The sequence below is a fragment of the Equus asinus genome, chromosome X (assembly GCF_041296235.1).
Source record: "Equus asinus isolate D_3611 breed Donkey chromosome X, EquAss-T2T_v2, whole genome shotgun sequence".
NCBI lineage: Eukaryota > Metazoa > Chordata > Mammalia > Perissodactyla > Equidae > Equus > Equus asinus.
In genome coordinates, this window is record NC_091820.1 from 107321521 (window position 1) to 107339616 (window position 18096).

At 35.5% G+C, this 18096-nt stretch overlaps 1 protein-coding gene across 10 annotated transcripts in view; it reads right to left on the minus strand.

The window, feature by feature from the left end:
• Window positions 1-18096, minus strand: part of LRCH2 (leucine rich repeats and calponin homology domain containing 2) — a 123400-nt gene that overhangs the window by 45536 nt on the left and 59768 nt on the right. For 6 of the 10 annotated variants that reach the window (XM_070502484.1, XM_070502483.1, XM_044763898.2 and 3 more), the window contains exons 7-13: window positions 11611-11744; window positions 7507-7594; window positions 7087-7198; window positions 6784-6881; window positions 6629-6687; window positions 4850-4957; window positions 596-685 (exon numbers count right to left, since the gene is read on the minus strand). In XM_070502484.1, the coding sequence (XP_070358585.1) occupies window positions 596-685; window positions 4850-4957; window positions 6629-6687; window positions 6784-6881; window positions 7087-7198; window positions 7507-7594; window positions 11611-11744 (689 nt within the window). The remainder of the gene's footprint in view (window positions 1-595; window positions 686-4849; window positions 4958-6628; window positions 6688-6783; window positions 6882-7086; window positions 7199-7506; window positions 7595-11610; window positions 11745-18096) is intronic. The other 4 variants (XM_070502485.1, XM_044763900.2, XM_070502482.1 and 1 more) reach the window with 3 other exon arrangements.

The following is an 18096-nucleotide window of genomic DNA, read 5'->3' on the forward strand; positions in this document are numbered from 1 at the left end:
CCAAACAGTTTTGAGATTAATGACACCTTTATTCTTCTGTCTATGGGCATATGCTAAAATTGCACTGAATCCCCAAATGCAGAAGAATTGAAGTGATAAAATATCTAAGACTATTAGGAAAAAATATATCTTTAAAGAGTGATTTTAAAAAGGAGATGTAACAGTGTGTACTATCCTGGGGGTGAGGAATGTCAGAATTATTCCCAGGGTGGGGGGTAGTCAAATTATAACATCCTTCACTGCAGTGAATTCTGAATTCTCCCCACACCTCTCTCACTAGCATTTTGATTATTGATGTGTATGAGTCATATTGTAGCAGAAAGAAAAAAAAGTTGAGATCTACTTATCTTTAAAATATATTGTATGTACTTGAAAATTTTCCTATGTCAATTTTGCTGTGAACATTGATATTTAATGTTTTACTCTGTGATACTCAGTCAAAATAAGCATCTGTTTTATCTAAATATCTATTCTACATTATTAACCCACTTGCCTATTCTAGTTACCAGTACTGCATTGTAAGTAAAAGACTATACAAATTCAGAAATATCAACCTGGCCCCTTAATACTTAAGGCTTCCACAAACACTAGATACCTTGATGCACGTCCTGCTGCTCTGGTCCTCTGGAAGAGTTTTTCACTGAATGATGCTCTATAACATAAAGGCCTCCATCTGTGTTCACATCTCACGTAAATCAACCAAACCAAAAGATGGGAGAAGTAAGATGTTTTGGGAGACGACAGGGAAGTCATTAGTAAAGCAAGCAGAAAAGAAAAAAATGGATAGATTCCGAGGGTCGAGAAAACTACCTAATTATAACTAACAAGCTAGAGGTTAACATGATGCTCCTCAAATTAGAATGTATATATGATCAGGAAAAAAAAACACATGAAACAAGTAATTTAGATAATTTATATAATTCTAAACCCAAATAATAAACTTCTCAAAATCTGATTTGGCTTTCCATGATCCTTAACTATACTTCAATGTAACTTTTCATAATTAGTTTTTTTCATTTAGCTATATTACATAGTACTCAGAAGCACATCTTTCCACAGTAAGTGAAAACTTTCAGGACACACCTATAAGCAAATAAAATAATTATTAAAAGGAAAGACATTATAGAATAAATCAGCAGGAATGAACATGCAATGGAAACCAGTCGAATGAACTATTCATTGCAAAAGCCCACATATATTGCAATCCTTTCTTGAGGATGCTAACCAAACAAATTTTAAGAAGCTACATAAAGATCTACTTATTAAGCCATATAACAAGAAGCTAAACATCTACTTATTAAGCCACATACTAAGAAAATCAGTACAAGAAAAAGAGCAGCAGCCACTTCTCTAATACCAACACACGTAAGTAGGGTTGGTGGAAATTTGAAGAACCGGCTAAATAATTTACAAAGAACATTATTTTCAAGATGATGATTTTTCAAGGTAATAGATATTTTTTTAATTTCCCAAAGTATAGTGAAAGTAAAATTATGACTTATGGAATAGCTATTTTAATATAAACAAGGTCATTGATTCAGGGGGACTTCAATACACTCAAATACAAGTAGAAATAATCCAATATTTTGATAAGGGAAATAGAGATTAGCTTTAAAAAATTCAATAATAAATTGTCAATACAAAGTAGCTTAATCTAAGCATCTCAATCAGACAGAGAGGAAAGTCTTCTAAATAACTAGGTTTCATACTTTAAGCACACTTGAGTTATCCACTTGATGGTTTATTTGCTGAACTCTTTTTCCAACCCTTTTTGATTATTAATTCTCTGTAATACCCTCTTGTTACTTCCTCAGGATATTTTCATCCACCAAGTACTAGTATAAACTTTCTTAAAGAATCAAAGATATTTTTTAAAGTGGTATGAACTAAACAAGTGGCAAAGCTGCTTTAAGAAAATCATCACTGAACTCAACATAAGTAGTTTTTTAATTGCCTTTAATTTCGGAGTACATGCATGGCTTCTTTTAGCTGAGTGCTAACACAGCATTTACCTTCAACTAGTAGCTAGCTAAAGAACAAGCAAGTAGTATACACAGTCAAAGAAGAAGACCTAGATGGTACCTCCTGATATGCAAGAGTAGTCTTACTGGAGATAAATTATTTTAATCAAGACTAACAACAAACAAAAACATTACAATGATTATGACAAAACCTAAAAAGAAACGTTACAACTCCTAGTTGACTTCCAATTTTAAATAGTATTTCAGAATCTTAATAAAGTTGGAATCTAAAACACAATGTACCATGAAAAGGAAAATCTACAACCAGAGAAGGTACAAATTACATCAAATCCTCTAAGGGATATATCCTTATACATATGTATAAGACACATCGTTGTATATATACTTATAAAAGATTACATTTGGGTTTTTGGACTCACTCAATTTCAAGTATTGTAACAGTAAACAAAAAATTTTAATTATCTACATGTAAGAGATGTGAGCAATAGCAACATATTTTAGAAGGAGGGAAGAGATCATTTAATACTAGATTCAGTATTTAAAAATTCTTAAATTTTAAGTTCAGCCATTAACAGAATTGGCTAGGGATCTAATATAAATGGTCTATAGATTATACATTTTTCTTTTTTTTTTTTTTGGAGGAAGATCAGCCCTGAGCTAACATCTGCCACCAATCCTCCTCTTTTTGCTGAGGAAGACTGGCCCTGAGCTAACATCCGTGCTCATCTTCCTCTACTTTATATGTGGGACGCCTGCCACAGCATAGCTTGCCAAGGGGTGCCATGTCTGCACCCGGGATCTGAACCGGCAGACCCTGGGCCGCCAAAGCATAACGTGTGAACTTAACCGCTGCACCACTGGGCCAGCCCCAATTATATATTTTAAAAGTAAAATGTTCTCCTTATTTTTTGACCAGATATCATATTTTAAAGCCTTCAAAAGTTAGACAAAATTAGTATAACATTAATGTCATTGAATATTAATATTTCATCTAAAAAGATCTTATGTTCATATGCACTAACATCTGAAAAGGAGGATGAAGAAGAGAAAGATCAGAGAAAGACAGAAATTACTTTTGCATACATCTCAAAAAATAACAATTTATATAAGAATAAATAACTTCTTATTCAGAGAGAACATATTAACTAAATTAATGGCTCCTATTAGCTTAAAATTTGTTGATCTCATTTTCAGGCAACCAATTAACCAATAACAGTATTACTAAGTACCTACTATGTACAAGGCACAGTGCTAGGTGCTGTTTTGTACGATTACAAAACTGTCACAGAAACAAGACCTATGAAACATCATTTGATGTTGTATCTAGGCTAGAAAAAATAATTCAAGTCACAGAGATGGATAAAAATCTAATACAACAGCAGAAAATTGAAAATACAGAAATGTTATACATGGCAATGTTAAAATCTAAAATTATGCACTCAAATGCTATTCCTAACCAAATGAGAGAAATGCATATTGTGGGTTCTTATAAAATCAATATTCTCTGCTCATAATGATAAATACAATTCTGTCACCTGCCAGGTAGAGGAGATAGAAACTCAACCATTCTTTAAGCTACACAGAGTGGGTGGTGGCTTGCTTCATCCAACTTCTTAGACCAAGGGGACGATCAATATTTTGATTATATTCAGAAGGGGAAGATACACACACAACCTCATAAGTAGCCAACAAAAAAAGGCCCATCAGAAATGAATCATAGGAAAAGACTAGAAGATAAACCTCACAGAAAAGGATGACAGAAAGTTATGGCAGAAGAAAAATCGAACTGGTAATGAGGATACATTAGAATATAAAGGGATAAAGGTGAGTGATATTTTCTAGGATGTTTTTTAATTGTATAAATATAGGAACTGTGCAAAAAAAAATCCTTAGTGAGAATTTAAAAAAAAGTGGCCGCTAAAACCACACATTTCTCATTTGATAAGTTTTAAAAGTAATTATTCTTCAAAGTATATTTAAGCAAATGCCAGCATACTTAAATTTTAAACATCCCAAAACATGGTCATGTGATCTATAAATATTTATTGTTTCGAATAAGTGAAGTAAAATACTTATTAGTTATCCATGTTAAATGTACCAAAATAATTCTTTTAATTTTTTATAACAAAAAACATCTCAGCTCTTCTTTATTATTTCAAAACTATAAATGTAGTATTCTTAGTACATGAAGATGGCACTAACAGCTGACCCTCAGCAGCACATAGAACTTTTCCTATATTAAAAATGGACTTGCACTGATTTTATACTTATTCACACAATGTCCTCCTCATTGCCAATGACATGCATTTGGAGAAAGCCTAGCCAGAAAGAGAAATGGTCATTGACCAAGAAACAGAAATAGTCATTGACCAAGAAACACACCAAAGTGAACCTGTGACCCTCAAATCATCACGCTGATTTAATCAACTGTTATATAATTCAATTCAATTCTAAGGAGTTTACACATATCCCAAGTAATTCAGAATCGGATAAAAAGCACGCTAGATACTTATATTCTTGGAAAAAAAATGCCTATAATGGATCTAATGCTATTCTGAGCTAAAATGAATAGCAACAAATAAATGAGTTATTACTACTTAGAACACAGGAATAAAAAGGAGATACCTAAGCAACAATTAAATATAATGACTATATGAGTATAAAGTATTCTGTTAATTGTATATGTAACTTTACATTTCTCTCCTAAGTATTTCCCATTGTTTTTTAGTCATTAGTCCCTTGAAATAGATCTTAAGATGGCCCTTTGTTTACTGAAAACTTCATATACTTTATTTGATCATCTTTAAGTAATCAGATTTAATGATTATAAAATTTGCCTATTTAAATCTCATTACTGAAAAAAATACCTGTTCTTCTGCTCTTGCTGCAATAACTGAGCCGCTATTTTCCTCAAATCAGTTACTTCCTTCAAATCATCATCCTCTTCCTCTGCAAGTAACTGTTCTTTCCCAAGTCTGAAAGGTGACACAAACATGGTTATCCAAAAAGTAAGGCAGATGATATTTTATGCCAGCTTCCAGAAGTAGAATCCATTTTTTGTTCTTAATTACACGTGAAAGCTAAAATCCTAATGTTCTTGTATTTAAAACATTAAAATAAGAAGTAAGGAATATTTAAGGAATATAAAAACATATCTATTCTCTCTATTCAATAGGAAATGTGGCATACTGGCTATATTAATATAATTAATGGGTAACAAAGTGAACTGTATTACCATTTTGTAATTTCTGAAATGTGTAATAGCCATAGTACCTTAACAATGCATACGCCCCAGTCTTGAGTACAATGAGGACTGCAGAGTTCTATATAGCCTGTCTTTATAAACAATTATAAAATGTAATGAAAATTTCTTATTTTATTAAACCACCCTACTTTTATCAATTTATTCACTTTGATTTTAAAAATCTCTATGTAAAATGTTTAAGTAGAGGAAATGCAAAATAGGTTCAGATAAGATTGGTAAATTTGCTGAAAAGTACTCATTAAAATGTGTAATTTTTATATTCAAAGAGAACAAAGAAACTTTAAAATAAATCATTCTCCAAACTCTAGTGATTTTACCCCAAAGATATTTCATTTAAAAAACAGTATCAAACCCTAAGACTTTGTAGCATTACCCTATTTTGCATGCCACTGTGACTCTCAAATTTAGGAGACTGTCTTCATGAGATAAGTTAGAGAAAGTAAAAGAAGAATGAAATATAAAGAGTACAAGACAAAGCAATGTACCTCCTTATGGGGTACTAGAGATGACTAATTGACGAATGCTTAAAAAGTTACCAATGAGGTCATTTGGAGGAAGCACAATGTAGAGAAAAGAGAAAAGCTTGGGGATCAGAGAGAGCTAGGTTTACACTCTAGATTCTAGTGGACTCTATCTAAGTGGTTCTAGGCAAGAAACTTTGGAGTCTCCACGCTTCACCTTCCTCATCTGTAAAAATGGAGACAATATCTACCCTGCAGGATTTAGTGAAGATTAAATAAGAAACATGGGAAAGCACGTAGCACAGATCCTGGTACATGGTAGGTATTCAACAAATGCTCCTTTCTTTTTTCCTGCAGCCACGAAGCAACTTGAAGGAGTGACTGAAAAATGTGGTAGGTCATATTCCATGATTTTATAATATAAATGACACAGAAATGATCCAAAGTACAATTATTTTAATAAAAATATGGAAATAAATACCCTTAAAATTACCATAACCAGTCTGATGAGATGGAAAATGTATTAGACCAAGAATCAGAACACCTGAGTTGCAGACATTTGAAACTCCAGGTCTCAGTTTCCTTATTGGTCAAATGTCAATACCATCTATTCTAAAGAGCTGTTAAATAACTCAACCGAAGCAATGTATGTGAAAGTACAGTCCTCCTCAGTAATAATAATAGCAGACCTTATTATTAGACTTCTAGGGGGAAAACAATATATATACTACACTCAACTTAATGCTTACTATAATTTTCAGTTTAATTGAGAAATGCAGACAGATGGAAGCATTTACAAATTAACTAGCTGAACATAGGTAAAAGAACAAAAATATTATACTCTTTCAAGTAGGAATATCTAACAAATATTTCACGTATTTTTAAGTAACATTTCAATTTGAGAATTCACGTGTGCTTACCTTTTTTCATCTCCCAATTCTTCAATTTTCTGAGATTTTTCAAGACCTTTTTCTTTTCCCTTATATAAAAGAAAGTTATCATTTTAAATTGTATGGTTCACATTTGTGAGATCAAAAAGAACATGTTATTAGCATTTGTTCAAAGTTTTCTTTACCTTAAGGAAAGAGACAAATGATGCAATATGTGCATCTCCTTGCTCAGGAACTGCTACATCTTCTGTGTTGGGGTCAATGAAATCATACACCTCCTGGTCTAAGTATAGATTAACATTTATTAGAAAATATGAACAGCAGACAGTGTGCTGTGATACTGCAGTGCTTAAAATAAAAGTAGATTTTCTCAGCAAAAGAGTTGGTCAAAGATACTATAATTTTTCAAAGCCCATTTTTAATAAAAGATCCATTTTCAATAGAGCCTAGGTACATGAAATAAAAATAGCAGATACCATAGGAATTACCTTTCTGAGAATCAGGTTTACTTCCTATTGAGTGATTGTCATTTCTTGATGTCTGCTCTCTGTTTGATTCTGAGACTTGAGAGTGAAGGCTGATTGTGTCATCATCTGATGGCTGAAAGGAATAAGCACAATGTATAAATAAGGCATCCTAAACCTATGATAAGGATTAAGTTGCTTTAATTTCACATATGAAGTATAGGATATCTGCTTTATATCTCTAGTTTTCAAACCAAAAATTAATATGTTAAGATTTACTGTTCTGCTTCTAAAAATATGCATGTCCTTTTGTCATTTGATGTCATAAGTTGTAGTGATGATCATATTTTTAAACAAAACAAATCAAGTGTGTGCAAGTGTCTACCTATTTCAAAGCTCTAATAAAATTTTAAAATAAAATAGATCAACAATAGAAAGACTCACTTCCGTTGTAGATAATCGTTTCTCTCCATTATCACTTCCAATTCCAGAGTCAGGGCCATGATTTTTATTTGGATAAAAATCTTCCATACTATGGAAATAGAAATTCTAAGGGCAGTTAGGGTTTTCTTCTTAAATAGATAATACAGACTTGACCTAAAATTTCCTTAGATAATACAGAATACTTATTTCTGATGTGTAAGATCCTTAAGGACATGAGGGGAAAAATATCAGAAATCTTCCTACAAAACAATTAATGTTCCTCATGCAATATTTTTCCTTCATGTGCTCTGTTGTGAAGTGTCAATTGTTAACAATAACCTATTATTTCTCCTGAGAGAGTCAGAAAAGCAGATAGCCCTGCTAGAAAATAATCTTGATCAAAGGTCTTTCCATTTATCTCATAGGTCTGACAAATTTCACCATAGAACATTAAAATATTTTTAACTTCAATTCATAGTTTCTTCTTCATTAGCTGTAAAAAATATCCTTTGGCTTTATAAATAATGCCCATTTAATAATTAAGAAAACAGGAAACGCAGAAAAAGAAGTCTACAAAGTATTCAATAAACAATTGTTTTGGTGTGAGTATAGAGTTGTCCTTACAATTTCTTAATTACACAGCATACCACCCAGGTTACAAAGCATTTTTCACTTTAATTTGCAGATTTACCATACACTCTACATTGACCACTTATTACGTGCCAGAAATTGGTCTAAGTGCTTTAAAAACAACACTTCATACATTCCTTGTGAAAACTCTAGCAGGTTGTTAGAGTTTTCTCATTTGACTGAGGAACCTGAGATGAGCAAACTGAGGCCAGGAGGGGTTGAACAATTTACAGATGACTCGCAACTTGCAAATAAGCAATCTAAACTTGATCCTGAGATTAGCTAACACTAAAGTCCCTGATCTTAATCACTATGCTATATTTCCTCCTTAAGTATTAATTTTTATATTTTTCAGGAATATATCAATAAACTTAGGGAAGCAATTACCAAGTGTCAGGTACTATGCTCAACTCCTGAAATGCGATGAGATAAATTAAAAAATGCATGACCTCAGAGGGCTCTTAGCCCAGAGGGGAAGTGAGTATGTTTACATGTTTTGAAGACTTTGACAAAGGTAAATATAAAGTGCTATGAGAAAAGAGAGATTAATTTATTTTCTTTCGTAAGGTTAGGAAAGATCTCAGCCAAGAAAGTGGCATTTGAGCTTCCTCTTGAAGGATGAAAAGGCAATAACTGCTAGCATTTGTTGAGTGTCTAAACTGTGTTAGGTACTGTACCACGTGCACCTCATATTTTATTTATAATCCTTACATTCTGAAGCTTATGCATTATTATTTCTTTTTACAAATGATGATGACGAAGTTTATAAACGTTAACTTGCCAAAGGGAAAAATTCTAACATTTACTGAATATCATTTACTGAACTAGTTGCCAAGCACACATTTAATTCTCACAACAAGCTTACGAAATGGGTATTGTTAACATTTTTAATAAAGAAACAGGCCTGGAGAACTTAAATAACTTAGGCCACAGAGGAATTAAGAGGTTAAACCATGATTAGAGCCAAAATCCGTCTGATTCTACTGCACAATAATACATCAATGTACTATACTAAAATACACCCATGTATTTGTAATACATGACAATGATAATTCAAGCTATATATTGAGGAATCATTATGGGTAAGGCATTGTGTTAAGTACTCTATTTACATTATTTCATTTAATCCTGACAACATCCATACGAGTATTTTCCTTTTTACATATAAGAAAACCAAAGGCCAGTGACATTATGACACAAGGACATACAGTTATTAAAATTCAGAGAAGGGCTTCACAGGCATATTATGTCTGACTCAAGAGCTGATATACTTAACTACTGTAATGTCTATCTATGTAGAATAAAGCATATACAAAATAGTCAAGGCATAGAAGGGTACCCTAGGTATTAAGAACCATACTGCCAAGGGCATAAGTGGAAAGTACATACAAGAATTTTCTAAGTAGTTCACTACAGGCTGTGAGTGAAAGATTAGCACACTCAAGAGCCAACTTATAAGTACACTCTATTGACCTGCACTGTCCAATACAGTAGCCACTAGCCATATATGGCTGCTGATCACTTGAACTGTGGCTAGTCCAAAGTGAGATGTGCTGTAGATGTAAAATACACACCAGATTGCAAAAATTTAACAGGAAGAAAAGAATGTGAAATAACTTGTGAATTTTTATATTTAATTATATGTCGAAATAGTATTTTGGATATACTGAGTTAAACAACATGTATTATTAAAACTACTTTCACTTGTTTCTTTTTTACTTTTTTAATGCGTTACAAGAAAATTTAAAATTACACATGTGCCTCACATGATATTTCTTTTGGACAGCACTGCCAGAAACCATCTCCAAAATATATTTCAATTCTGTCCACTCCTTTTCATCTCTACTGCACTCACCCTATTCAAGACCCCTTGATCTCTTGGCAGTATTGCAACAACCTAACTAGTCCCTGTGCTTCTGCTTTTGCTCACTTCCAATCTATTCTCCCTATAAGAGCCAAGACAGTTTTTTTTAAACATAAATCAGTTCATGCTATTCCCCTGCTTATAAATGTCCAATAACTTCCCACTGCACTCTAAGTAAAATTCAAACTCCTTACCACAGCCTCCAAAGCCCCAACATGACTTGAGCGTTGACTCTCAACTCTCTCTCCCAAATCAGCCACTCTGCTCCAACCATGCTGGCCTCCTTTCAGTTTTTTTAACACACCAAGTTTCTTCCTAACTTAAAGCCTTTGCACATGTCACTCTTTCTGCCTTAAATGCTTTTCCTCTCACTCCGTACACAGCTAGCTTTTCTCCTTTCAGGTCTTGACCTTCCCAAACAGACATTCCCTGACCACACTCCTGAAACTGTTCCTTTCCTTCATAACACCCACTACAATTTGAAATTATATGTGTGTGTGTGTGTATTATACTGCCTTGCTTTGTTTATTGGCTGTCTCCTCCTACACTAGACTACGAGCTTCATGAGGGCCAAGAACAATGTGTATGTCATTCAACAAAATACACACTGAACCTAACAGAAGGCATTCAACTAATATTTATAAAATTAATAAATGACTAATATAATGAATGCTGTTACTAAAGTAATTCATTTTAAAATAAATATAAAGCAAAGTAATAGGGATTAGAATATGAATTAAGTCTAATTTTTGTAGAACTACTTGGTCTACAACCATTCATATTAACCAAAATAATCTTTAGGAACTAAATGTAATTTTCAATATTTAATTCTACTTAGACAACAGAAATATGCAGGAAAAAGTCCTACTGGAGAACAGAACTTCAAGAACATGCACTGTTAACAACAGTACTATACTGCCATTCCAAGTAGTCTAAACTTTGTCATAAATGCAATGACAAACCTTTAGATATTTTAGGCAGGGACAGAGTCTCCCTTTCTGTAGTCTCGCCCCATCCCAAATTATTTTCCATACTACTGGATGGAATTATGTTTTCTAAAATCTTTCAGACCAATCCACATCTTGAAAGAATGAATTAAAAACAGAATATCAAATCTACCATTTCAAAATCTCATGAGGAGAAAAACATCAACATCATACAGAACATCAATGATAAATCATCTTTGATCCAGACAAAGAATATGAAGACTATGAAGGAAGAAAGTTACCCTAATATGTCTGCCTTGTCCACTGACCTCAGTTCAAAGTCAAATTCTACTTGTTATTACAATTATACAATAGAGTGATCACAGGAGCAAATTAACAATTTATTGTTGTAAACTGCTGAGAAATTGTCAAGTGCTGAGAAATTAGCGTTTCTGCACTATAATGTCAAACATTTATATTTTACTACTGAAGCTTTAATAACAATTACATTTTTGAGAAAATCCCAAATTTATTCTTGTATCCCAGAAGTTCATTCTATGATGGTACTATTTCACTTCAGCCAATTACTGATTTTAACACTGGGCCAATCAGCCTAAATAAATATCCTCAAATTTAATAAATATCATTTATATAGAAAGAAGACACCAATCATCAGGAAATGACACTGTAAAAATATTACATTACCTGTCTGTGAGAGGTTGGGAGGGTATTCTTTTACTCAACGATGGAAGATCCAGAGAATCTGGCTTCTTATCCATTCTGCAACATGCTTGGATATTTAAGTATTTAAATATGTGTACTTTTCCCTTTAAACATATCTGTCAAAAAATAATGAAGAAAGTGGGTTTAATTATATAGGTCCAAATATAAAGGTCATCTACCAATTTATTTATACATTTTAATAATTTGAATTATGCTGAGACATCACAATCATGATAGCTACTTTGTATATTTAATTTGTACTTCTGATACTAAGTGAAAATATCTGAAAACACTGATACCAACTAGAATTCTATTACCATCTCTGGACTTATTAGAAAAATTAAGTTAGGTCAGCAACATGGCAGAGTGAGCTGTTCCCTTTGTCTCTCCCCCTTCGAACTACAATTAAATGGATATTCATTGATCAGTGGAGGAAACCCCCACAGCACATCAGGATGCATGAGAGACTCAAGCAGCTATACATCTGAAGGTGGATGGACAACCCCCTGGGAAGGTGGTAGAGACAGGTGAGCACTCTCTGGCTCCCAGGCAGCCCAGTACATGCGTGTGACTGCTCTCCCAACTGGAGTGCTCATAGCACCGCTACAGCACCAAGGGTTGGAGCACAACTCTGCATGACTGCAGAAACAGGTGATAGCAGCCCTGAGCGACCCCCGTGATCACTTCCCTGTCACGAGGGAGAGTCCACAGGGTGTGAGGTCCACAGGGAGCAGCTCAGGCTCAGATCCAGTAGGGAGGCCCCACCTATCAAGCACAAAGGTTGGTGCAACCTAGAAGCAGATGGCAGCAGAGCTGCAAGCCCGGGTGAACAAGCTCCCAGCTGCCTCGAATGCCCAGAGAACTGTGGGGGCAGCAAAGGCGGAAGCGCAATTTGGTGGGACTGTGGGAGCAGATGGAAGCAGGCATGAGCCCCTACATGATGGCTCTCTGGTCCAGTGGGAGAGCCCACAGTCCCACCACGGTCCCAGGGAGTGGCTCTGGCTCAGACTCAGGGGGTAGGCCCCAAGCACAACAGCTGGTGTCACCTAGGAGCAGACAGCAGCATACCTACAGTCCAGCAAACGAGCTATCAGCTGCTGCAAACGCCCATAGTACCACTACAGCCCCGATGGGGGAAGCGCGACTCGGAAGGACTGTGGGAGCAGGTGGCAGCAGGCCTGAGCCCCTGTGTGATCTCACTCTGGTCCAGTGGGAGAGCCCACAGTAACACCACAGTCCCGGGAGTGGTTCTGGCTTGGACCTAGTGGGGAGGCCCCACACATCAAGCACAACAGCTGGTGTGACCTAGAAGCAGACAGTGGCGGACCTGTGAGTCTGGGTGAATGAGCTCCTGTCTGCCACAAATGCCCATAGTACCGCTATGGCCCCAAATGGGGGAGTGCGTCTCAACAGGACTGTGGGATCAGGCAGCAGCAGCCCTGAGCGCCCACATGATTCCTTTCCCATTCAGTGGGGGACCCCACAGGGCCACTGCAATCCTAAGGAGTGGCCCAGGCTCTGATTGGCACAGCTGACAGGGGTCACAGTGAGCTCAGACTATATAGCCCCTGCCCCGTCCCAGTGGTGGCAGGTAGAACTGGTGAGCAAATAATATCACTATGTAATAGCACAAATCCACTCTATCAAATGGTATTAAGAAATATATTAATACTCCGGACCAGAAAGAAAAAGACAAACACCCAGAAACCAATTCTGAAAGCACAGAAATCTACAATCTAAATGACAGACCATTCAAAAGAGCCATCATAAAAAAACTAAACATGTTATAAGGGAATTCAGAAAGACAGTTCAACAAAATCAGAAACAAAATTAACAAACAGAGGGAACTCTTCACAAAAAAGATCAAAACTATAAAGAAATAATCAGAAATGTTGGTGATGAAAAACACACTGGTTGAGATAAACAAAAATCTGGAGTCCTTAAATAACAGAGCTGATATTATGGAGGATATAATTAGCAACCTAGAGGATAGGAATAAAAAAATGCTTCATATGGAGAAGGAGAGAGAAACAGGTTAAAACGAAATGAAGAAATTCTCTGTGAAATATCCGACTCAATTAGGAAATGCACCATAAGGATTATATGTATTCCAGAGGGAGAAGATGGGAGAAAGGAGCAGAGAGCTTGTTCAAAGAAATAATGGCTGAGAACTTCCCAAACCTGGTGAAAAAACTGGACTTACAAGTACATGAATCCAATAGAACTCCTAATTACATCAATGCAAAATGACCTTCTCCAAGGCATATAATACTAAAATTGGCAAAAGTCAATGAGAAAGAAAAAACATTAAGCGAAGCAAGGCAGCAAAAAATAACCTACAAAGGAACTCCTATCAGGCTTTCAGCGGATTTCTTAGACGAAACCTTACAGGCTAGGAGAGAGTGAAATGATATATTCAAAATTCTGAAAGACAAAATCTTTCAGTCAAGAATAATCTCTCCAGTGAAAATATCCTTCAGATATGATGCAGAAATAAAAACTCCCAGACAAACAAAACCTGAGGGAGTTCATTGCCACAATATGCCTCCCTACAAGATCTGATCAAGAAGGCCCTCACACTCAGAAAAAAGAAGCCTTGAGCAAGGAGATAAATAGGCAAATAAAATCAGAAAAATGCAACTCTCTATCAAAACAGGTTACCAAACACTTAATTGTAACATTAAAGATAAAGGGAAGGAAAATATCAAAAATAAATACAATCATTTCATTTTACTCACAAATTCAAAACACATAACAGAGTAAGTTCTTACCACAATAAATTAGAAGGGGAAAAGGAAAGGGATGAAACTTGCTTACACTAAAGGAATAAGAGGCTATCAGAAAATGGACTATCTCAGCTACAAGATCTTTTATACAAACCTCACGGTAACCACTAAACAAAAAATCAGTACAGGGACACAAATGATAAATAAACAGGAAACTAAGAAAATTACCATAGAGAGCCACCAAACTGAATTGGCAGTCCAAAATACATGGGATGATAAACAAGGGAAATACAAACCAACTGGGAAAAAAGCAAGAAATGGACAGCATTAAGCCCTCATATATCAATAATCACTCTAAATGTAAATGGACTGCATTCCCCAATCAAAAGACACAGAGCGGCTGGATGGATTCAAAAACAAGACCAAACAATTTGCTGCTCCAGGAAAGTCATCCCAGCTCTAAAGGCAAACATAAGTTCAGAGTGAATGGATGGAAGATGATACTCAAAGCTAATGGCAAACAAAAGAAAGCAAATGTTGCCATACTTATATCAAACAAAGCAGACTTCAAGATAAAAAAGACAATGAGAGACAAAGAGGGGCAGTATATAATGATAAAAGGGACACTCCATCAAGAGGACATAACACTTATAAATATATATGCAACTAAGAGAGGAGCACCAAAGTACTTAAAGCAATTATTAACTGACCAAAAGTGAGACATTAACAACAACAGAAGAACAGTAAGGGACCATAACATCCCACTGTCATCCATGTATAGATCATCCAGACAGAAAGTCAACAAGGAAATAGTGGAACTAAATGAAAAACTAGACCACATGCACTTAACAGATATATATAGGACACTCCATCCAAAATCAGCAGATACACATTCTTCTCAAGTACACATGGAACATTCTCAAGGATAGACCATATATAGGGAAACAAAGCAAACCTCAATAAATTTAAGAAGACTTAAATCATATCAAGCATCTTTCCCCACCATAATGCTATGAAACTAGAAATCAAGTACAAGAAAAAAGCTGGGAAAGTGACAAACGCACGGAGACTAAACAACATGATACTGAACAACCAATGGATCACTAAAGAAATTAAACTAGAAATCAAAGAATATCTGGAGAAAAAATAAAATGAAAATACATCATACCAACTCATATAGGATGCAGCAAAAGCAGACCCTTTAAGAGGGAAATTCAAAGTAATACAGGTCAGCCTTAACAAATAGCCAATCTTTTGGGGTTTTTTTAAAGATTTTATTTGTCCTTTTTCTCCCAAAGCCCCCCAGTACATAGTTGTGTATTTTTCGTTGTGGGTCCTTCTAGTTGTGGCATATGGGACACAGCCTCAGCATGGCCTGATGAGCAGTGCCATATCCGTGCCCAGAATTCAAACTGGTGAAACCCCAGGCCGCTGCAGCATAGCACGCGAATTTAACCATTCAGCCATGGGGCCGGGCCCTAGCCAATCTTAAACTACAACTAACAGAACTACAAAAAGAAGACCAAAGCCCCAACTCTGCAGAAAGAGGGAAATAACAAAAATCAGAGCAGAAATAAATGAAACTGAAACCAAAGAAAACATTAGAAAGGATGAGTAAAACTAAGAGCTGGTTCTTTGAGAAGATAAACAAAATTGAAAAACCCTTAGCTAGATTCACTAGGAAAAAAAGAGAGAAGGATCAAATAAATTAGAAATGAAAGAGGAGAAATGGCAACAGATACCACAGAAATACAAAGGATTATAAAGGAATACTATGAAACAACTATATGCCAACAAATTGGACAATCTAGAAAAAATGGATAAATTCTTAGACTCATACAACCTCCTAAAACTGAACAAAGAAGAAACAGAGAATATGAATAGACCAATTACAAGAGATTTAAAGAGTAATTGAAAACCTCTCAAAAAATAAAAAGTCCAGGACCAGATGGCTTCTCTGGAGAATTCTAACAAACAGTGAAACATGATCTGGTACCTATCCTCCTCAAACCATTCCAAAAAGTTGAAGAAGACAGAACACTTCCTAACCCATTTTACAGGGCCAACATCACCCTGATCCCAAAGACAGACAAGGCAACAGGAAGGAAAATTGCAGGCCAATTATGGCTGATGAATATACATGCAAAATCCACAACAAAATACTGGCAAATCAAATAGAGTAATATATTAGAAGGATCATATACCATGATCAAGTGGGATTTATACCAGGGACACAGGGATGGTTCAACATCCACAAATCAACCAATGTGACAAACCACATTAACAAAATGAGAAATAAAAAACACATAATCATCTCAATAGATGCAGCAAAAGCATTTTACAAGATCCAACATCCATTTATGATAAAAACTCTCAATAAAATGGGTATAGAAGGAAAGCACTTCAACATAATAAAGGCCATATATGACAAACCCACAGCCAACATCATGCTCAATGGGGAAAAACTGAAAGCCATCCCTTACAGAAAAGGAACAAGACAATCGTGCGCAGTCTTGCCACTCTCATTCAACATAGTACTGGAGGTTTTGGCCAGAGCAATTAGGCAAGAAAAAGAAATAAAAGGAATCCAAATAGGGAGTGAAGAAGCGAAACTCTCACTGTTTACAGACATCATGATCTTATACATAGAAAACCCTAAAGAATCGATTGGAAAACTATTAGAAATGATCAAGAACTACAACAAAGTTTCAGGGTACAAAATCAACTTAAAAATGTCAGTTGTATTTCTATACTCTAATAACGAACTAAGAGAAAGAGAACTCAAGAATACAGTCCCACTTACAATCGCAAAAAAAAAAACAATAAAATATGTAGGAACAAATTTAACCAAAGAGGTGAAAGACTTACAAAATGAAAACTGTAAGACATTATTGAAAGAAATCGATGATGACATAAAGAAATGGAAAAATATTCCATGCACATGGATTGGAACAATAAAGATAGTTGAAATGTCCATACTACCTGAAGCAATCTACAGATACAATGCAATCCCAATGAGAGTCCCAATGACATTCTTCACAGAAATAGAACAAAGAATCCTAAAATTCATATGGGGCAACAAAAGACCTCGAATAGCTAAAGCAATCCTGAGAAAAAAGAACAAAGCTGGAGGCATCACAATCCCTGATTTCAAAATATGCTACAAAGCTATAGTAATCAAAACAGCATGGCACTGGTACAAAAACAGATACACGGATCAACTGAACAGAACTGAAAGCCCAGGGGCCAGCCTGGTGGCGCAGCGGTTAAGTTCACACATTCTGCTTCTCGGCGGCCCAGGGTTCACCGGTTTGGATCCCGGGTGCAGACATGGCACCCCTTGGCAAAAGCCATGCTGTGGTAGGTGTCCCATGTATAAAGTAGAGGGAGATGGACATGGATTTAGCTCAGGGCCAGTCTTCCTCAGCAAAAAGAGGAGGATTGGCAGTAGTTAGCTCAGGGCTAATCTTCCCCACCCCCCACAAAAAGAACTGAAAGCCCAGAAATAAAACCACACTTCTGCAGACAGCTAATCTTTGACAAGAGCTAAAGAACATACAATGGAGAAAGGAAAGTCTCTTCAATAAATGGTGGTGGGAAAACTGAACAGCCACATGCAAAAGAATGAAGGTAGACCATTATCTTTCACCATACACAAAAAGTAACTCAAAATGGATTAAAGACCTGAAGGTAAGATGTGAAACCATAAAACTCCCAGAAGAAAATATAGGCAGTACACTCT